Raw genomic sequence first — 22,709 nt, 5'->3', positions numbered from 1 at the left:
CCGCATCTCCGCTACCCCACCTCAGTGTCTTGCGTTTTGTGTAGCTGCCCACTTGTGGATGTGGATGTGGAGGTTTCTTCGGTCTAGACGCGCTTCCTGTGCTACCTCCCCGTAGCCCACTGTTGTTGTGTGGACACCCAAGATGGCCGCCCTTGTTGTCTGTTTCCTTGCATCTCCGTCTTTATTCTTTTTCTTTTCCGTCTCGGTCAGACCTCAGTTGTTCTTCTACGGGGCGCCACACCTTGCGTCCCAGAGCTGTCTTGACTCAAGCTTGGTATTGCTGTTGCTTCCGCTGTAGCGATGTTACCGGGTTTTACGACTCCGCCATCTTGGGCAGCATCCTTCGTATCCCCTGCCTTGGAGGATTCAGGCTGTTTCTGCTTCGGGCGCGATGTTCCCAGATGCACTTGCCGCTCCTGTGTTGCGCAGTGTGTTCCTACACCCCTCCTGCCGCTTTGTGCGGGGGTTCGATCCGTTTCGCCGTTCTTTTCGCTGGTTTTTTGCCCGGGGTCACGGAGCTCGCGAACTTAGGCAACCGCCTGCGCTGCCATCCAAGCCACGCCCCCTGACCAACATCCTCTTTTACACCTCACGCAAAAACGGCGGAATCAGGCTTCATAGAAAAAAAAAGTTATTATTTTTCGAAAGCGTGGCCAATCAGTAACGAAGTAATGTTTGCAATAGGGACATCTGTACATAAAGCATCTATAATACACACAATCGATGCCTCTTTTGTATTGGATAATACACAGACACTGATTTCGCCAGTTGCAGTATGGATTTTTCCATGAATGATTTTTTTCTTCTCAGGTTTTTTACAAATTACTACATCCGATCACAAGCGCATAATTATGAACGCTGCACTTTCTAGACATTTTCTTGCGGATATTTAGTGCTGCGTAGTGAAGCACACGGCTGCCGCACTGGTGAATTGTAGTATTTTCCGCTGGGACCTGGAAATGAAATCACCTTCCTCCACGTGAAAAAAGCCGACGTTCCGATTCCGGCCTTAAATATGAAACGGATGAAAATAACTTCGGAGGCTCAAGTTTTGAATCTGAATCTGAATTTGAATCTGTGTATTGTGAGGGCGCGTACATTTTAAGTGTGACGTGCCTGGTCCTTTTTCAACCTACAGAGGGGATTTAATCTCCCTGTGCCTGAATGTGTAATGTAAATAATACGGTGCTCACGTAAAGGTAAAGCGCTTCAATACCTTTGGGTCGAGTTCGCGCTATATAAAATATGCAACAAAAAAGAAAGGTGAGGCGGGGCACCTGATGTACGAGGAGGGCGTGAATCGAGCTTTAATGGCACTTTGAGAAGGTGGGGAGACAATGAAGTCATGCACAGTGGCCATGTCGAAAAGTTTGGGAGGCGCAGCCTAAAGAAAAGGAGGTGTGCCCGAAAGTTGGGGGTGTGTCGGACAGCGGAGAAGCAGAAGTAGTTTGGAAGTGTTGCATGCAGTCCGCGCGCAAGCGCCTGAGGTGCTCAGATCGCAGCGGTTGCTGAAAGGCTGCGCACCATGGCACCTTTGCTGAAGCTCGGCTCCCTGGTCCTCCTCGGTTTATGGGGTTTGCGCAGCAGGGTGTCCCAGGCGGCGGCTGCGATCCCCCGCAAGGGCGCAGCGGAGCAGTGCGGGCCGAAGGTAAGCCGGGCGCGCTGGCACCTGATGGCATGTCTGTCCTGCACCAGCTGGGGAAGTCCGCTGGCCTGGGCATGCCTTCCTTGGATCACCTGGGGAAGTCCACAGGTCGCTGCTGTGCATAGCGCTTTGTTAGAAGGGGGGTTTTGGGAGCTATGTACCCTCGGCTGTGCAGAGAACACCCGGACTGTGGGACACGCAGAAAGAGCCCTGTAAGTGGAGGGGGGGTGTACGTGCGTGTGTCTGTGTGTGTTCGAGTGTGTCTGTGCGTGTGTCTGTGTGTGCGTGCGTCTGTTTAAGGGGGGGTGCGTGTGTGTATGCAGTGTATGTGTGCCTGTGTATGCGTGTGGCTGTGTATGTGCGCATGCGTGAGTGTGTCTGTGTGAGTGTGTTTGCGCATGGGAATGAGGCACGAGAGGGGCACGGCGCCGTGCGCGCCCATGAGTTGAAATCTGCGCTCTGCGCTCGTGCCCCCTCTCGTGTCTACATTCCCAAATACGGCTGACAATAGGTCTTTCGCTGACGCTCGACCTAAAAAGTAATCAAAGGGAAATAAATTAGCAAGCATATGAATAAGGTCAGCAAACAGGGAAAATCTCTTAGGGAAAAGGTACATTGGCAGGTTAAAGAACAAGATTTTCATCGAAAAGATATGGCTAATTATGACAACCGCAGAGAAAGCGGAAATACTAGATTAAATAAGATTTTTGATACATCCGGTGCTGGCACCACACGACAACTAAATATTACTAATGTTCATTCCGCTAAAAGTATTTTTCAAGCACTGAAGAAAGCTGTTAAACAAGACGTGAGCGTGTACTGCCGAAACCGAAACCTGTCGTGGGGCGGGACTTCCGTCTTCTGAAGCCCGCGCCCACGGAGTGGCTGACCTAGAGGAGCAGTGGTGACGCGGGCCTCCCATGCCCGAGGGAGAGCCCCGCGGAGGCTGCAGAAGTCCGGAGTGGCGCCGATGCGGTGAGTGGGGCTTAGTTGTACTGGGGGTGGCGGGGTGTCTCTGTATGTGTGCGCGTGTGTGTGTGTGTGTGTATGTGCGCTCGTGTGTGTGCGTGCGTGTGTCTCTCTGTGTGTGCGCACGTGTGTGTGTGTGCATGCACGAAATGAAAGCAGGGAGGGTGTGGCTGTGTGTGTATGCGAGAAGTGCATGAGGCTTTCAAGGGAGACAGGAGATGGTGAACGCCTGCGCGACCTAATCCGATTCCGGCATGCTGCGCGTGCCCATCTCCTGTCTCCTTGAAAGCAGACTCACCGACTATAGGTCTCGCTGCGACATCGCTTCGCGATGTGTCGCAGGTGCAAGACCTTGTAATGTCTGAGCCCAACAGTAGATAGCAGGTCTGTTTCATAGCTTGAATCTACAGCAGTACATGCACAAAGCACAATTATTTTTCTTGACCAATGGGGAAATTTGGCCTTTTGGGTTCTAGGAATAACCTTTCTAAAGAATAGTTACAGGTTACAAATTATTCCTGTAGTCCAATCACTACAGCATCTAAACACAACCACCTATTTACATAAGGTAATTTTAACCTATCCCTAATACTTCAGCACATTATGAAAATGCATGTGGAATGGCTCAGTGTGGCGGCTCAGTGCAGAGGGGAGACAAACAAGGTAATTTGAAGATGATAAGGGAGCAGCATAAATGAAGATGGCACAGAATAGGAGATATATCATTCACAGGTCACATTTTAAGGATTTTTCAAAATAAACAAAATAGGCTTTCATGAGAATAGAAATTAATGCAAAACTATAGGTGTTACATCATTTTAAACTAACTATTTAACAATGCACATACCTGAGCATTGACATCCGCACCGAATTCAAGAAGGCACTGCACAACCTCTTCAAGACCCCAAGATGCTGCTAAGTGTAGAGGTGTTTGCCCATCTCTGGCCTCCTCTTCCCCTTCCCCATTTGGGCCTGGCTTCCTGGAGCTATTTACATCACAGCCACTGAGCACAGAAGAAAGCAATACTATAAGAGAAAGGACTACAATGTATTTCACATATTCCATTTAGCCTTTCTCAGCACACACATAACTGTCAACGAAACTTACAAAATCCCTCTTAGGAGGTTTTGAGACTCCAGAATGGTATCAAATTCACAAATACTACCTCCATGTTCGGAAAACAGCCATTAAGCGGTTTAAAAAGAATCTTAGAGGAGCATCTCACCTGCGGATAAGAAAGCAGGCAATGCGCTCACTATTTTCATCAATAGCTCGATGTAGAAGCGTCTGCAAACATCCATTTGGTCCTGAACTCCAGAAGGTAGCATCACATCCATGCCGTACCTGAATGAAAACAAGAAAACTGAGGATCCAAATATGTACAGAAATACAAAAAAAACAGTGAGAAAATCTTTGTCACCCAATACTCAAGAATCTGGCAAATACTGTTTTGGAAGAAATTTAAGACCCACTTGTTTAAGTGCTTTGGATGTGTGACTGTTTTCAAGCATTCACAGAAAGGCTAGCTTCAAAACACCTTTTGGGATCTGTGGGGTCTGCAAATACCATAAGTACTTAAATAAAATTTAAAAATAACTACAATTTGGTTATAAAGCAAATTCAACTGTTCACTGCTTAGCACTCAACAAGATATTCTGATGAACAAAACAGAATGAAACAGTCTCCTGCAGACAGTGGTTACATGGGTCACTGCTGCAGCTTGAGCCAGTGCTGCAAATTAATTAAGTGCACTAAAAGTCACATTCATGGATACCGACTTCTGGAAAGCCACAGAGGTTGAATTTGTTTTGGTGGAAGGGATATCACCCATGCATCCTTCCACGACAACACTTCTCAATTTATAATGTAGGATATTTGGATTAATAATATGAAAGGAAATGTAATATGACAAGAAACCTTAGTTATGTTTGTAATGGGAACACTGTCAACTACATCCCACACATAACAGAGTTGTAATACTAAGGTTTATGCTTTTAATGAACCATCTCACAGTACACATCACATCCAGATTGTGAAGCTTTCATTTTGGCTTAAAAGCATAGACTAGTGACCAAAACAGGATGAGATCTCCCTTGGATAAATTGACATAAAATATAACATTGATTTGGATATTAAGTATACAAAGCAAGTGCCATGTTGCAACTTGCTTTCCATAACACTGTGTACAAAGGTAGATAGAGCCGGAGGAAGATCCTTCTCCTACCTGTCAGCCAAGACATGGAACTCCCTCCCCATCCACCTCCGGCTGACACAGGACCATCTCGCCTTCAGGAAACAACTCAAGACCTGGCTGTTCGAGCAGTAGCAGAACCCCCCTCCCCCCTCCCAAGCGCCTTGAGACCCTTCCGGGTGAGTAGCGCGCTATACAAATGATATGATTGATTGATTGATTGGTACTTTATCATAACATGTGCTGACATCAAAAATACCAAGAAACACCAATAAAATGGCTAACCCCATGGAAGGATCAAACTAAAGAATTAGTTTAAGAATGAATCACATCTATGTAAATGCCTGAAGTCAAAGGAGCTGGACAAAAAAAAGTATTAATTTAGTCCCCAACAACTCTCTGATAATGCATACAAATGTTACTTTAAAACATCTATTCTACGCCACATGCAATAATAAAAGAACAATTACACTAAACACTTTATCTGCCTTTTCTGGTCTAAATAAGAGGACCGTTGGTATGTCACTTGTTCATATGCTAAGGGCTGACACTTTTCTCAATAGCTCTATAGCCAATTGGCCTGGCTTTAATGTGATAATACATGCACATATACGCATGCCATCCAAAAACATCTGCTTGTATGATTTTCCAGCATTAAAGACAGACTGATTGTCTTTGCAAATGTAATGCCGTTATATTAAACATAGCACACACAATGTCTCTCATACACCCATACCACCCTTTGTCTTACTCACATGCACACCCATCCCCCTCAGTAACAAACTTGCAAAACTCAGACAAGAATGTTCTGATGGTTCAAGTAGTGGCTGATAGTAGTAATTTGGTTGTTCTAATGATGTTTTTGTTGGCAATGGTATTGGTCATAAAGTTGGTGGAGATAAGGTAGTATTAGTGAGGACTACGTGTCGAGTCATCGAAAGGTTTTGCGTTCGCACTTCATACACTTTTGGTAAACATTACCATGACGGATGGCTGCCAGGCACTCCATAGATCAAATGAACGGCTTGACATCTGCACTAAATAAACTGCTAAGTACTCACCATTAAAAAGAAATGTGTGGCCCACCAGGCAGACAGGCAGGCATGGACTGGGCAGGGCAAAGGGTTGCATAAAAAGCAACTGGGATCGCTGACCTGCATATTAACAGTGACACGGAGGGTGGAGGAGAGCAGAAGCCAGGAGTCCCATGATAACCTGCATCCATGTGGGGCAAGGCACAGCAGGAGCCATGATATTGCAAGACTTTGGGAGTGGACATTTCAGGGTCCTGCTGTCCCGATATACAAACAAAAAGAAGCAATTAGGCTATTTAAGGCAAGGCTCACACTTGAGTACAGACAAAAAGATTACAATAAAACAGTGCACAGAAAAATGCAATAAAAAATGCTTGCTTTCTGTACACAATGCGTTTATGAGATACATAAATAAATGTCTTTTGCATTGTGCGACGTAACCGCGGCATCATTTTTTGCTACCCTCCCTTCCGGCGCGGAGTGTGGCACTGCTGGAGCGGTCTAGTGCTCCCAGCGCACACTATTTAGGCACATGCTCAAGCGGGCGTGCAGCGGACATCTGCAAGTCCTTCGCGCTGTCCTCGCTAGCACTGTTGCATTTGACAACTCCTATTTGTTGCTTTGTTAGTTTTAACTCTGATTTTAAAAATACCTTTTTATATTCTTGATGCACAGTTGTTGGTACAGTGGGGGAAGAGAGTGGGGCTGCTCACCGCTTGCTGGCACCTAGATTTAACTAGCCCTGGTCCGCCACGGCTTGTGCCGATTGAGCAGAGGGCACTGTGATGTACCCTCGGCACCATTTTCGCTACCCTCATTTTCGGCGCGGAGTGTGGCGCTGCTGGAGCAGTCTAGTTCTTCCAGCGCGCAGCAAATGCACACCACTGGCGTGCCAAAGGCAAGCCTGTCTGCGCCCGGATGGCGCCAGGGTTCTTCTGTCAAGCTTAGGAATGTGTACTCATTTGAGGAATTGTTGACCCTTAGATGTCTTGGGGACACTCTATGGTAGCCGATAGCAGGCGAAGGGACTGCAAGACCTGTGGCTTTCTGCTGACATCAGGTGGGGAAGCAAGGGGTAGAAGGGAACCATTGAGAACTGTTAGCGTCCCCTTACTCTGACTTTCCCTTAATTGCAGATCGCTTAGCAAACACACTTTAGAAATCTATAATTTTCTTATTGACCCAAAACTGGCTGGGCTATTTCTAGTTGAAACCTGGCCTAATGATACGTCCGCCCCGATATCCTGGATGCCCTACCCAAAGGCTATGCAATCCTTAGGGTGGATGGGACTGGTCAGGGGGGGCGGGGCCTTGCTGTGATATTCGGGAAAGAATTTCAGCTTAAAATGTATAAACTACCAATGTCTAGCTGCGAAGCAGCCTTTTTTAATCTAACTATCACTAGTACAAAATCGATTGTAGGGCTTCTTATCTATAGACCCCCTGGCCCGGGCAGAGCTTTTATTGATGAGCTTTTGGAAATACTATCACCTATGCTATTCGCTAGCCTAATTTCATTCACTCGGGTGATACTAACTTCATTTAGAAGATAAGGAAAGTAAAGCATCTGCGGAGCTGATCCTAGGACTCCAGGCAATGGGCCTTAATCAATTGGTCCATACTCCCGCACACAATAGGGGCCATACGTTAGATAATATCTTTACGAATTATACTCAGGTAGATGCCGCATTACCAGTCCCTGTAGCCTGGTCTGACCATTATATACTCACTTTCAGGATTCTGACCCCTGGAAAGGCCCTCTGCAAGCAGGGAAAGTGCTCTGAGCCCATGATGGTTCGGAAATGGGCCGCTTTAACTCAGGACTCCTGTGAGGAGGCACTGGCCTGTAGTACCCCTGGTTTAGGTGTCGATATCAAAATAGCTAATAACTTAATATCCTGCTGCATCACGGAGGCTGTGGACTCCCCGATACCACTGAAACCATGTAAAATCACACATTTGACAGCTTCTGCGAAATGGTTTTCAGAAGAACTGGCGCAATTGAAATCCAGTTGTAAGCGCCTTGAACACCAGTGGAGGAAGAGCTACCTGGATGAAAACAGGCAGAAGTATCTAGGACCTTTGAAGCTTTACCACAGTCAGATTAGGAGAGTGCGGAGGGAATATTATACAGAACAAATTGAGTTAGCTAAAAATTCCACTAAGAACATCTTTCAGGTTGTGAAACAACTGTCCTCTCTGGAACGTTTGACTGTTGCACTTCCTGCTTCTACGGATCACTGTAATAAGGTCGCTGACTATTTTATGGGCAAGATAGATCAAATATATGCCACCTTCCCGGAAAGTAGCAGGAATTTTGTCTCCGCTCATGTTGTAGAGGCCCCCTGGACCGAGGATAAGCTTGTTTTTCCCTCCTGAACCAAGGATACGTTTGTTTTTCATTCTCCTCTGGAAAGTGATTTTTCTAAAGCGGATGGCGGTCGTGAAATTAGGGTCACCGTTGACCCGGTTTCCCCAAAGATTCTGCGGCAAGGGAAGAAAGCAATTGCCCCAGTTCGCACTTCACTAATGAACATGTCCTTTAGCACGGGGCAGGTTCCCAGTAATTGGAAACACGCTATGGTGGTCCCATTGCTGAAGAAACCATCTTTGGATCCCGCTTTCTTGAAAATCTGAGACCGATCTTTCTGCTCCCCTATGTAGCAAAAATTGCAGTGAAACATCCTAATGGATAACTGTCTTATGTTTCTGGACGAGAGATGGGTTCTTCACAATGCCCAGTCTGGTTTTAGGCCACTCCATAGCACGGAGTCGGCCCTTCCCCTGGCAGCAGAAGCTCTGAGAATTGCTGCCGATGAAGGAAGGACTACTGCTATGATCTTTTTGTACCTGAGTGCTGCGTTCGACACGGTGTCCCACAGCCTCCTGCTTGAGAGGCTGCGGGAGGCCGGGGTAGACGGTGGCACATGAGAATGGATGAAAAACTTCTTGCAGAACAGATCATTCCAGGTTATGCAACATCCATTTAATTCCAAAGTCATTCCTCTGTCGCAGGGGGTGCCGCAGGGTTCGGCTCTTATCCCCACCCTGTATGATATCTATATGCGGCCTCTGGCTGATATCGTTTTGAGGCATGGGATAAAGATGGTGTCATATGCTGATGACACTCAGCTGGTTGTGACCCTGGAGCAAAAGGACTCTGGGATGGCATCCGATTTTAAGGTCTGCTTGGGGGAGCTTGCGGACTGGATGAGATACAGCTGCCTCCAGCTGAATGCAGGGAAGACAAAGGTGATGGTTGTTGGAAAACAGCCCTCTCTCTAGTCACAGCATTGGTGGCCTGAGGAACTAGGACCTTCTCCGTCACCGAAAGCCAAGGTGAAGAATCTGGGTGTATGGTTCGATGAAAATCTGTCCTTCTCTGAGCAAATTACAGCTGTGGCCGGAGCCTGCTTTGGCATTCTCAAAATGCTACGCAAAATGTTGGACCTGCTCACCCTTGACGCTAAAAGAAATATTGTATAGGCTCTTGTTACATCTCGCCTTGATTTTTGCAACATATTGTACCTAGGGGTGACTTCTAGAAATTTGAACCTCTTGCAAAAGGTCCAAAATGCTGCAGCCCGGCTGATCTTGAACATCCCTTGGCGGGTCTCGGTGGGGGAAGCTTTGAAGAAACTTCATTAGCTCCCAATTCAGGCCAGAGTTACTTTTAAGGCTTTATGCTTTGAACATAGGATCCTTAGTCAGAAGGGGCCGTGATTCTTGCTCCCCCCTTCTTACAGTTTGTCGGCCCGCAAGGGATCTGAGAACGCTTGGCTCTGCGAGGCTGATTGTGCCCAGGGTGAGTAAGGTTCGAGCTGGAGGGAGATCTCTTGGCAGCTAAGGCATGGAATGACCTGCCTGCAGATCTTAGGACCTGCGTGTCGGAGTCTCTGTTTTTTTTTTTTTTAACTTGACTCTTCCGACAACCTTCTGGTGGACGGAAGTAATATTCATGCCTTCTACTGTTATGTCAGTCCTATGCCCAGGAAGGGCACTAGGTCAGGACTGTCACTGGGTTTTTTATTTGATGTTCTAGTGCGGGGACACTCCGTTGGAGTAACCAGGCGCTTTACAAGCTAGCTAATAATAATAATAATTGTGTGTACTTTTCATATGTAAAATAGTCCCTCATACATTCCAATGGAACAAATCCCCAGGAGGGAGAATCATACACCTAATATCCAAAATCAGGACAGTAAACTGATTGAAGATGCATCCAACAATGTCTCAAACTAATAATTAAGGGGCATCACACAAAGAAGCCAGTGACTGATAAGAAAAACTCAAATCTCTCTCTCTGTATACTGGAAGCAATAGGTCTTTCTGGCAGTTGTTTGTGCTTATTTATTTATTTTATTTATTTATTTATTCAAAGTTTTATATAGCGCGAACAGGATCCTTACAGATATCAGAGCGCTTTACAAAGACAGGGTAGGGGCAGTAGGAGTCAACAGGGATAATGGGAACAGCATAATAGTCAATAGCATGGTAATAACAAGGTTAATAAAAACATACATAAAACCAATCCATATACAGTCAGATAAGGAAGTAATATAGGACAGCACAGGTCATTGATCCCACTACAGAGGTGTACAGGTGAATCAGTAAACCAACGTGTATCACATCTTGGTCGGTAGTAAGAGAGTAGCGTAGTGGCGCCCCCAACAAGTAGAGTATAGTGCCAGGGGATATTGCGCAGTGATACAAGCAATGAAGAGTCTCTGAACCAGCATCTATAACGATCAGGAGATCTTGGCCAGAAGGATGGTTTTCACCTCTTTCTTGAAGAGTGAAGTGGAGGGGATCAGCCTGATTTCAGGAGGGAGCGCATTCCAGATCCTGGGTGCCATTCCTGAGAAGGAGCGCTTGTAGGTTTTCACTTTCCGGAATCTACGAGGTTTCAGGAGTAGATTATTTGTACTCCTATTGGATCTCGAACCTCCTGATATAGACAGCTTTTGAGCGAGGTAGTTGGGTGCCTTGTGGTGCACGGCCGCGTGTGTCATAACTGCAATTTTTAGATGTATTCTGGCCTCAAAAGGCAGCCATTTTAGAGTCTTTAGGTCTGGGGATATGTGCGAATGCTTTCTAGAGCCAGTAATGAGTCTCGCGGCAGCGTTCAGGGAGGCTCTTAAGGGTGCTGTTGTGGCTAGTGGGAGACCGCTGAGGGCCGCAATTCCGTAGTCTATTCTAGGGATGACTAAAGCTTGTACAGCAGTTTGGAAGTCTTTGGCCGGGAGAAAGGGTTTAATTTTCCTCAGCGTGTTAATTTGAAAATTAGCTGCTTTTGTGGCTTTGCTGACGTGTTGCTGCATGTTGAGCTTGGCGTCGAGTGTGATGCCTAGGGATTTCGCCGAGTCCACAATGGTAGGTTGGACATTGAGTGCTGTTAGGTTGTTGAGCCAGGTTTGGGTGGTGGAGATTTTCGCCGGGGGTGTGATGAGTAGGAACTCAGTTTTCAGAGCATTTAGTTTGAGGTGATTATCGGCCAGCCAAGATTGGGTGTTAATAAGCGTGGAATTCAGATGTTTGATATCTTCCGGGGATTGTAACTTTAGATAGAGTTGTGTGTCATCGGCGTACATATGGAATTGAACATTGGATGCTTGAAGCAAGGTGGCGAGCGGTTCCATAACGAGGTTGAACAGTGTAGGGGAGAGGGTGGACCCTTGTGGGACACCTAGGTCTGCAGGCACAGGTGTAGATAGCACATTGTCGATCTTGAACCTCTGAGACCGATTGTGAAGGAAAGACGAAAACCACTTGAGAACAGTTCCCGATAGCCCCATTCTAGTACTTAGCAGCTCCAGCAAGTTCTCATGTTTGACCGTGTCAAATGCTGACGAGAGGTCAAGAAGGATGAGGAGGCAGGACTCATTGCGATCCAGAATTTGGAGGGCGTCATCAATTATGTGTGTCATAGCTGTTTCCGTGCTATGTTTCGCTCTGAAGCCTGATTGATGAGGGTTGAGGAGGTCAAATTGATCAATGTGTTTTGTTAGTTGGAGTTGGACACATTTCTCCAGCAGTTTGGCCAGGGTGGGGATATTGGTGATGGGCCGATAGTTGTTTAGGTCAGACGGATCAGCTGTAGGTTTCTTGAGTATGGGCGTGACTTGCCCCACCTTAAGGGAGTCTGGAATGTGGCCTTGTTGCAGAGAGCTGTTGATGATCTTGGTCCAGAGAGGGAGGAGCAAGGGGATAAAGTCTTTTACAGCATTAGCAGGTAGGGGGTCTGTGAGGTGATTAGAGGGCTTCAAGGTGCAGAGCAGTTTGTATATTGCTTCTTCTGAATAGGTATCGAAGTACTGCCAGGATGCCTTGTTTTTAGGTTGAGTGTCTGCCATTCTGGTGTGGCTGGGGTATCGGCTTACATCTATGATGAGGTCATTTTTTATGTTGTCAGTCTTTAGTTTGAAGAAAGCAGAGAAGGCTTCACAGTGTGGGGTGTCGTTTGTTGAGCTGTTTGATTGTGTGGGTTGTGCCTTTGTTTGGGTCTTGATTAGCTCGAACAGCTTTCTTGGCCTGTTCTTCGCTTGGTCCAACTGGCGGCTGAAGAAGTCCGACTTGAATGCTAATTCTTCAAGCTCATAACAGATATGGCATGGAGAACATTCCTTCACTTACAATGAGAAAGGCTCAGCAAGCACAACATACTGACCAGAACGTGCCAACCACAAGCAAGCTAAAAAGGACAGAACCATGCACTTATTTGCAAGAAGACAAAAGGATCCACAAACAGCATTCTCCTTCTCCAAAGACTCAGACAAAGAAGCTATGAAAGCTCACAGTGCGCTGGTCATCTTTGTCCTCAAGGTTTCAAAATACACAAATCTTGCTCCTCTTGCAATCAAAAGTATCTCCCTGACTAGAAAAAACATTGAAGGTGGCTCCTTGCTGATCTTCTATTGGAAGAAAGCATGCACCTCTCTTGTGACAGGCTGCATTTTGTGTAGTTTATGAGCTCTTTCTATCGCTTCCTGACTGGAGCTAGATAGTGCCAGGCACAAACAAATCTGCTACCCGTTAATGTCATATCCACCTACAAACAGGCCTAGTGTCAAGAGAGAATAAACAAATACTTCTACAAGTGCTGCAAATCCCAGATTCTAACTGGAGTGGCTTTGTCAGCAGCAAGATATCCATCCTCACCCAGCATCTTACTATCACAATGTGAACCGAATTTGAAGATGCTCAATCTCTAAAACATGAAAGATAACTTGCCTTACTTGAAGTGAAACAAATATAAAAATAAAAAAATGTTCTTCAAGAAGTGAAAAAAGGGCAACATAATTTAAAAAGTAATAAAAACAATGACCTCAACATAATCTTCTATGAAAAAATAAAGATGCTGAACAATAACATGCCTGTTTCTCCTCTAAGGCTCATCCCTTCTAGTAGAATCACCCAGTGGGCAGCCTACAAAGTCCTGTGTCTTACAGATCCTGCTGACAAATTCAACTCCCTCAAATCCACTTCCCATTAAGATTATGTCTTACCCTCGTCCTTCACCAACGTTCTCTCTGGAGAAGCTCTCCCACCCATACTCATCATTGACAATGCCTCCCTCACTCACGGCATATTCCCAAAAGCTCTCAAGACTGGTCAGATGCTCGCGCTCTTAACAAAACTGACATTCGCCCCAGATGGCTTAACCAACAACTGCCCCATCACTCACCTACCCCTCATTCGAAAGATCACTAAAAAGGCAGCCTACGCTCAACTCTAAGATCACATTAGTGTTAACCATCTCCTGCATGACTATCAATCTGGCGTCAAGTCAAGCTGCAGCACAGAGATTGTTAACTGACATAATTTAAACAAAACCTTCCTGATCAAAAATGAAGAAGACCCCTGCTTGCTGATATTATTGTACAGTTTATCTACCTTCGACATATTCGATCATCCAACCCTAATTCACACTCTGGAGTCTTGAATGGGATACATCACTTGGATTCACCTTAGACACCAAGCTCACCATCAAGGAATACATTGCCAAGAAAAGAAAGACCACCTGTTCTAGAGAAAGTGAATTAGTTTCTTCCATAAAGTGACTTCAGAACTGGTAGTCAGGCTCTCATACCATTGTGTCTGGATGGTGGTAACGCTATGCTCCATGCCCTCCCAGACTGCACTCACTGGCACAGATTATGGGCATCCTACAGGCTCCGGTTAATCTCATCCAGAAATCTGATTACATCACCCCCATCCTGATAGAAGTCCATTCGCTCCTCTTGTCAGTTTGCACAACCTTCGAAACCACCTACGTCATTTACAAAGCCATTATAACGAGAATCCATTTTATCTTGTATAAAAGCTTACCATCTCTGAAAGATGTCAGCATAACCCACAGCCAGGTCACCATCAGACTGCAAACTAAGAAGTATAAAAAAGAAAAAAACAAGACAGCGACCCTTTTCCATCTATATAACGAGGATCTGAAACAGCTGTGTATCCATAAGAATACTGCAACTCTGCTCCAATTTAGGACAGTGTTCTAGACACACATCTTTAAAAAAACACACATCAAAATGCAGTTAGCCTAATTAGCAGCTTTCTCTTCTATCACTCGTTGACTTTGTGCTTACTTTTGACCCTGTGCAGCACTGTTTTTTTGCAAAGGTTCCCAATATATAAATACTATCAATATCACATTCACCCATACATACAAGAAAACGTTTACAGAAACACAAGTTTTTATTCCTAATGTCATTCTTTGTCAGAGAGGAAAAATAACTTGAATATGTAATGTAAAGTAAAATGTAAATTAATATAAAGCCCTGTTTAGGGTGATATAGTTTGAAACATGCTTCCTCTGTTTTTTTATGTGTAGAACGTTTAAAATAAAAAATAAAAAATAAGCAGGATGAAAACAACTTTAAAAAGTGTTTTGAGTCAGAACTGAGGACTGGAAAAAATATTCTAAGATAATGAATGTGAGCTGGAGTCATTGTTGGAAAATTGTAATGGTCTGTTTGTGGATAGGTATGCGCCCCTCATCAATAGGGAACTGGAATGACTGTATTTTTATAAAGTTTGTGTAACACAAATCAGATAGGGTTAACTAATGGCCAAGTCTAGTCCTGCATACTTCACATAAAAAGAACATTGGTTACCACTTGCATACGGTTTCGAAGCAAGCACTTTCAAGAACTTTTTTTAAATAATGTCGCCTGACATACTCATTTTGAATTTTGAACAGAAAGAAGTTCTTATAGGCAGGGTTCCTTAAACAACCTTTTATGAGTGATCATACAAAGACAATGCTCCAATTGTCTTTATTTAAGAAATGCCAGCTCATACCACAGATCATGAATTATTTTGGGGCTTCACACTTTGGTTTGATCATCACAAAGCAATCAACATGTACTCTTTTTTAATAAGAAAATCAGAGAATAAACTTTATTTAGATGTCTCACTAAAGTCGATGCTATATCCTCAAGCTCGTTTTCCAGAGCAAGCCATAATGGTGGATTCCCTTTCTCATCCGGTACAGACATGTCAGCCCCACGGGTGCAAATAGCATCCACAACCAGAGGCAGCTGATTCTTGATAGCTAGCTGGAGAGCAGTCTCTCTGTCACGAGTCCTAAAAAGAATGGAGATAAGGAAATTTAGAACATCCTGTAAGTCACTGTACAAGACTCAATACCTAGATGATAAGGCTGAAACAGTCAACGCACGATGTTTCCGACCTCCAACCCTATGGAGGGATTATCTGTCAATGGTGCAGCGCTCTAAGAATTACCATGTGAATACACAGACTAAAAAAACAAGAGTGTTAAAATGTCTTAAGAAACAGACCGCAAAAATCTGAAATTTACATAAATATCCTTGTACAACAGATGTGGCATCCACCTTAGCCCACTATTAAACAAGTGTCAATAAACATGTGATAATTTGTAACAGTAACTTAACCTAGACCTTTAATAGGTGGAAAGTTTAAAACGAGTTGAACGTTTTGTCTGGAGATGTTTAACCAAAGTTGAGATTTCTGAGTCAACGATTTTCAAGTTTATAATTTTTCAGATAATGGTTTGACATAAACCCTACAACCATAAAGACTGATTCGTTTTCTGGAAGTGAACATAATATGTCTACAGCACCGTCGTCAATATCATGCAGTATCCATTATTGCATCCTTACACAATTAAGAATATTACATAATATTAGATTCTGTATTTAATAAAATTCTGAGTTTTTACTCATGAAGCTGTGGAAAATCTTCAGTACTCTAAAGACCATGCACTACTCTACAACACAGAGGTTCCCCTTTGAATCGATAATTGCAAGAAGCATTTTTCTGTTTGGAGAAGTCACGTTCATGTTTCTTGGTTTCAAGTAGAGCACACATATTCGTGCTTAAAATGAAAAAAAAAGGGAACTGAAATGGTAATTACTTAAATGAAAGGCTACGTGTGTGTTTGTGTTGCGTGGGGATGTGTCAGCAGCACAATATGCTCTTTAGTAAGAACTGAACCAATGGGTGCTAATGTAACTACAAAATTAAGCACCATCATTTTTATGAATAAAAATCAAACAAATAATCTGTCTACTAATAAATGATGCATGGAAAAAGTAACATCTCACAGGAGAAAGAACTGAGAAGAAAAAGTACTTTGCTGTAACACTAGCTTATTTTTAACTTCTCGATTATTATCGAGATCCGTGGCAACTTCTAAAACAATATGTTACCTTTTTGGCCCTTTTTCATAAATAGAAAAAACAAGCACAATCTTGCAGTTATGAATAAAAGCATATTGTCCTTTAGAACTCATTCGCATACTGCATGCTCAAAAACTTTTTTGTAATCAGATATGTTGCAATACCATGCACTGGAAAAGCACGAGACGCAGCAAGGTGGTTCTAATTGGAAGGATGAAGAACTCCAGGTCCCAACCTATATGGAGATGAAACCACTATATGAAGATGATACCACAGAAGGCATGCACCGTTCCTGTTTATAATACTGAAAAGAAAACAATGGCTTTCTTTAGTCTACTGAAGTAAGTTACCCTCATCCACTCTATTATCAAGATTTACTTGCCACCAATGGCAGTATAAAATAAAAATCTAAAAGGACAAGGAAAACAAGTAGCACTCCATAATCACGGGCACATAAAAAGTGAGCAATGTTGAATTCTAGTTACAGTGACTCCATTACTCCTTGTGGTATAGGCTTTCTCCAATTCTGACCCCATGTGTACGGTACCACTAGGTTGTGAAACTTTCTCATAGGTGTTTATCTAATGCTCCGGCTGAAAGCACGTACAAAGACAGATGTCATGCATGGTCAGATTTGGCCTATTCACCGGTTAAACAAAGCTGTTGAGTATTCTGTTACTGACTATCTTCGCGACTTACACTGGTTGAAGATAGAGAAACGCATCAGATTCAAAGCATTATGCTATATGCATAAAATCAAAATGGCAGTGGCCCCAACATATCTGCAATCGCTGGTACTATCGTAGCTCCCTTCACAACTCTTACGATCAGACCATCAATCTAGGTTCACCATTCCCAAATGCAAACGGTCGCACATGCGCGGCCGCTCCTTCTCTTATCTTGGCCCCACTTTGTGGAATTCCATGCCTCTTACCTTACCTGAGGAAACCAGATTTGGTAGTTTCTGAAAAATCTAAAGACTTGGCTGTTTATTCTCTGATTCCCTATTCTGCTCTCTCTTCCTACTGGTTGGTGCCTGGAAACCTTTTGGGGTAGCTGAGCGTCTTACCAAATTTAGTTTAATAATAATAATATTCTGTTCTTTTCTCTTTTTACAACTATATTCTGCAAAATTGTATTTCACTACGCTATTTCTTTCCTACTTCATTCACTCTTAACTTTAGCTCACACTACATATTTTGAGCACCATTTTGGCATTTTATTAATTTACTTCATTTTGTTTTATACCGTGAAGCTAGTGTCATACTTATACCTTTCTTGACATTACCATCCTTTTCCAACATGGTCACCTTAGGGGGGTAGCCATTTATTTTTTAATTTATTTTAATTCGAAAATACAAATTACCTATTTATAGATTTTAAATCCAGTCTGCGTTACTTTTACAGTCCGCCTGTGGGACTGCGACCATTTCACATTTTGCTGTTGATCCAGTCTGTCTAATGAGCATTATGAAATAAAAGATTTATGTCTCTTTCAATATGGTGCTCTTTTGTTTTGGAAGCTATCTATTTATTCGTATACATGTACGCGCCCACAGAATGAAGTGGCTAATTGCTGCCTTTGCACAAGAACAGCAATGGGATGGGCCACTAAAGTGTCCTAAAGTCATATCAACCTTCCCCATTCAGGAACGAATAGTAGGGTATACTGCAACACTCACAATAAAAGAAAAGGTAATCAAAATGGGAATAAATGATCGACTAAGTTAGGTTTGCCACCTTTTCCAGGTAAATAGGTGACATTTTGGCGGATTTCAAGAGTCTAGATGGGCATGGAGCCGATACATGAATAATAATTTGGGTAAAATCGGCTACATATCTTTTTAGCACTTCAATTCTCACCCTGTTAGCTTTAATAATCATCAAGAATTATATTTATAACTTGGAAGTATTTTTACTAAGCTCTATATTTACATTTACAGTTTAAACATCATATTTCAAACAGGACAAACAGCTTAGGCTGAGTTTCTAAGTTATTTGACCACCTTTACTCAAAAACACTGGCCATGTCGGTAATACACTGGCCGGGTGACAGCCCTCTGGGAGGAGTACAGCACGGGGAGGAAAAGTGGATGTGTGTGGAGTAGACCTAATTAGAAAAGGTAAGAGGTTAAGGAGGAAGGAGATGTGTGTGGAGCATGGAGCGGAGAGGTTGAAGAAAAGGAGCAGAAACAGCAAGAGAAATTATGAAGCTGGCGGAGCGAGTGAGAGGGTAAGGGGAGAGGAAGTGTAGAAGAGGCAGAGACAGTGAAAGAATATAAGAGTGAGATGAGAAAACGAGGTGGATATAAGATGGCAGAATCAATAATAGGCCAGAGGAGAATTGAGTATGGAAGTGGCTGTAATAAGGCCACAGTCAGCAGTAAGGCAAGGCTGAGGGGGAGAGGTGAGGGTAAGATGGACAGAATGCAAGGAACTGAAGGCAGACAGAGAAGGGGAAGGAAAAACATAGATGTAATGGGCAGAACCAACATTACCAACAGTAAAAGTCTGGAAAAGAGCAGAGAATTGAGGAGTATAGTATGGATGTCAAAAAGTAAATGTAAGGGGGCAGAACCAGTGAAGGAAGGTAAGAGGCTGGGAGTGTGATCAGAGTATGTATGGCAGAGGTGGATGGGAAAGGAAAGATTCAGAACCAGCAACAGAGGTAAGAGCCTAAGAGAGCGACAGGAAGACCATATGTGAGTGTAAAAGGGGCAGAACAAACAAGCAAAGGTACAGGGTTGGAGGGAGGCGATAGAGTGAGATGTGTAGGGGGCCACTTTGTAATGTAATAAACATGTTTGAGGCATGTGTGCTGTAGATACACATGCTTTGCATACTCCTGCAATCGAGTCTTGGGTCCGGCTGTTTGCAAGTTATTTTTCTTCGAAGAAGTCTTTCCAGTCACGAGGTAAGGGGACTCCTCCTTGCGGTGATAGTGCGCATGGGCATCGACTTCATTGTTTGTTTTTTCCCGCTATCGGTACAGACATATATTGCTGTGCTCCGGTTCAAAACCGTTCTTCGGGTTGCCCATGGTGCACGATCCACTCTACCCTCGACAGTATTGTTCTGGACGCATTTCCCTGCTCTCCGGTTATCAACCCGATCGGGAAACTCTATCTTCAGTTGGAAGCATCGGGGCGGCCATCGGATCGGGCTGAGTCGGGCCACCCTTCCGCCGATGGAGCAAATTTCAATCCAATTCGGTCCTTAGTGCCGCGTCAAGTACCGACCTACAACAAGTTTGTAACTTGTGCCTATCACCAGAGCACAAGGAGGGAGACCAACGCCTGTAAGTCATTAAGGTCGAAGAAGACTCTACGTGATCGTCAGGCTCACCAAATCATTTAACACACTCTGGACATCTTCGGTGAAGATTCTGAGCATGACGAGGATGAAGCATCGGTGGCAGAAGAAGAAGAGGCCATCTCCGTCCCAGAGTCCGATTCTGAACTCAAGATTGACTTAGTCTACGAAGACGTGCCTCCGGGCAGGGTGCACTGAGAATGGAAGACCTCTTGCCCCCCAAACCCTTTTCCATAAAACAAAAGGCTACGGCACCCAGGTCGGCACCAAGACAATGTTTTTGACGCCCGCCTTCTGGCTCGGCACCAAAACAAACCGTCAACCTTCCTGCTCGGGACAGAGTCGGCCAAAACCATCTTCGGATCTGAAGACCTCCGTTTCGAAGTCGAAGCACTCCGCTCCGAAACAAAAACATGCTTTGGAGCAGAAGCCTTTGCTCCCAAAAGCAAATCTATTTCGGTGCCGAAATCAAAGGACAGCCTCTCCAAGCCTCCCGAACCAATTTTAGATGCTTTCAAGGCTAAACTGGATCCTAAAGCTAGAAAAAGATTTATATCCATCCCGCTACAGGACAAATTTCTGCCATAACACCAGTCAAACGCAAACTTCCTTCAGAGGACCCGGTAAATAAAATCCCTCTGTTTATCCTGCCCCGCAATCACTGCCTGAAGGGGATGATATTGACGGAGAAGGCACTTATTTGTCTGTGGACCCATGGAGTGACTACACCATTGACCCTCCATTAGATACTGAGCCAGACCTTTACCATGCAAAACCACCACTACGGGACGATAATGTGGCTTATCAGGAACTTATTGCTAGAGCAGCAGAGTACCATGGGGTGGCCTTACAGAAAGAGGCTTTTGAGGAAGACTTTTTATTTTAAACTCTTGGGTCCACACACAGGTCAAGTAAAACACTCCCTATGCTAAAGGGCATGAGGAGGCATTCAGATGGCATCTTCAAAGAACCTGTGCAAGAACGTTTTTTAACTCCCAGAGTAGATAAGAAATATAAACCTTGTCCATCTTATCCTGTGTTCATCAAAGGACAATGACCTCTCGATTCCCTGGTAATGTTCAATGCTCGCTAAAGGGCTAGTTCACAAACATCTGGTGATGCACCTCCCCCAGATAAGGAATCTAAGCTTATAGATGGCTCTGGAAACAAGTGGCTGCTCAAACAGCTAACCACTGGTGCATCGCAAACACACAGGGCCTACTAGCTAGGTATGACAGGGCACACTGGGATGAAATGGAGCAACTGCTCCAATATGTCCCAGACAAACACAATAGAAAGGCACAAGAGTTAGTTCAGGAGGGCAAATTAATTTCTAATTCGTCTATCAGATGTGCTCTAGATGCCGATGACACCGCAGCCAGGGAGATAAATACCAGCATTCTCCTCAGAAGGCATGCATGGCTTAGGATTTCGGGGTTTAAAACTGAGGTTCAGCAATCCATTTTAAACACCCCTTTTGACAAGCAACTCCTGTTTGGTCTTGAAGTCGATCAGGCTTTAGAAAAAATTAAAAAGGACAAGGAGGTAGCAAAGTCCATGGGAGCGCTCCAGTCTCCGTCAAATAGAGGCTCCATTTGCCGCTCCTTTTACAGAGGAGGGTCCAAAACCACATCTACTGACCCAAATGCTTCCTTGTATAAAGGCAGTGCACTATCCTCTCCCCCTAGAGGTTTTTTATAGAGGAGGATATAGAGGAAACAATTCCAAAGATAGGGGTAGAGGTGCCACAGCACGTAACTCCCCTTCTCCCAACAAACAGTGACTTGCCAACATTCCCCCCTATTATTCAACACCTGTCGGGGGAAGACTTCAACAGTTTCTCCCTAATTGGCAATCCATTACATCTGAAAAATGGGTGATCGATCTTATCCGACATGGTTAATACATGGAGCTGACCACCAATCCTCTAAATAGTCCACCTCGCACTCACAAACTGTTGTCAGACCACTTACAGCTAGAGCCATAGAACCAGTTCCATTACAGTGCCAAGGATCAGGAGCGTATTCGCTCTACTTTCTAATCCCCCAAAAAGGACAGCTCCTTAAGACCAATTTTAGATCTCAGAGTGTTAAACCTGTACATACTGTCAGAACACTTCCATATGTTAACGCTCCAACAGGTGCTTCTACTTCTACAAAAAGTCAATTTTATGTCCACACTAGACTTAAAAGACGCAAACCTTCACATTCCGGTCCATCCAGCTCATCACAAATATCTCAGATTTCAGATAGCAGGCAAACAGTATCAGTTCAAAGTACTCCCATTCGGAGTAACTACTGCTCCCAGAGTATTTACCACATGTCTAACAGTAGTAACAGCTCATCTCAGAAGACAACAAATTCACGTCTTCCCATACTTAGACAACTGGCTCATCAAAGCTAGCACACACCACGAGGACCACGCTAAACTTACTCCACCGATTGGGCTTCACGATCAATGTGTAAAATTCTCATTTACAGCCTTTACAAATACAATCTTATTTGAGAGCAACGCACACGCCAGAATTCGCAATATTCAAACTCTGTTATTACAGTTTCAAGCCAATCAAACCTTAACAGCCAAAGCTTTTATGCAACTGTTAGGAATGATGGCGTCATGCATCGCAATAGTGCCTCATGCAAGACTACACATGCTTCCTTCTACACGATTGCGTAGCATGTAATTGGAATCAGTCACATGGGCAATTAGAAGATCTAGGGCCAGATGTAGGTAAATACCATTTACAGACTCTAAAATACCAAATTTTACCGATTCGGTATTTACCGATTCGGTATTCCCCATTCATTCCTATGGGCCTGGAGGCGACATAGGATTGAATGGGAATTACCGAATCAGTAAATACCGAATCGGTAAGAGGGGGAAGACC

General features: G+C 44.1%; 1 protein-coding gene across 2 annotated transcripts in view; it reads right to left on the bottom strand.

Annotated features, from left to right (window-relative positions):
• The window catches only part of ANKFY1 (ankyrin repeat and FYVE domain containing 1), a 677,352-nt gene that overhangs the window by 210,030 nt on the left and 444,613 nt on the right, over positions 1-22,709 (bottom strand). For both annotated transcript variants that reach the window (XM_078679681.1, XM_078679682.1), the window contains exons 15-17: positions 15,266-15,434; positions 3,841-3,959; positions 3,462-3,618 (exon numbers count right to left, since the gene is read on the bottom strand). In XM_078679681.1, coding sequence (XP_078535807.1) covers positions 3,462-3,618; positions 3,841-3,959; positions 15,266-15,434 — 445 coding nt within the window. The remainder of the gene's footprint in view (positions 1-3,461; positions 3,619-3,840; positions 3,960-15,265; positions 15,435-22,709) is intronic.

The sequence above is a fragment of the Lissotriton helveticus genome, chromosome 3_1, assembly GCF_964261635.1.
Source record: "Lissotriton helveticus chromosome 3_1, aLisHel1.1, whole genome shotgun sequence".
NCBI lineage: Eukaryota > Metazoa > Chordata > Amphibia > Caudata > Salamandridae > Lissotriton > Lissotriton helveticus.
This window is presented reverse-complemented; position numbering and strand designations above follow the sequence as displayed.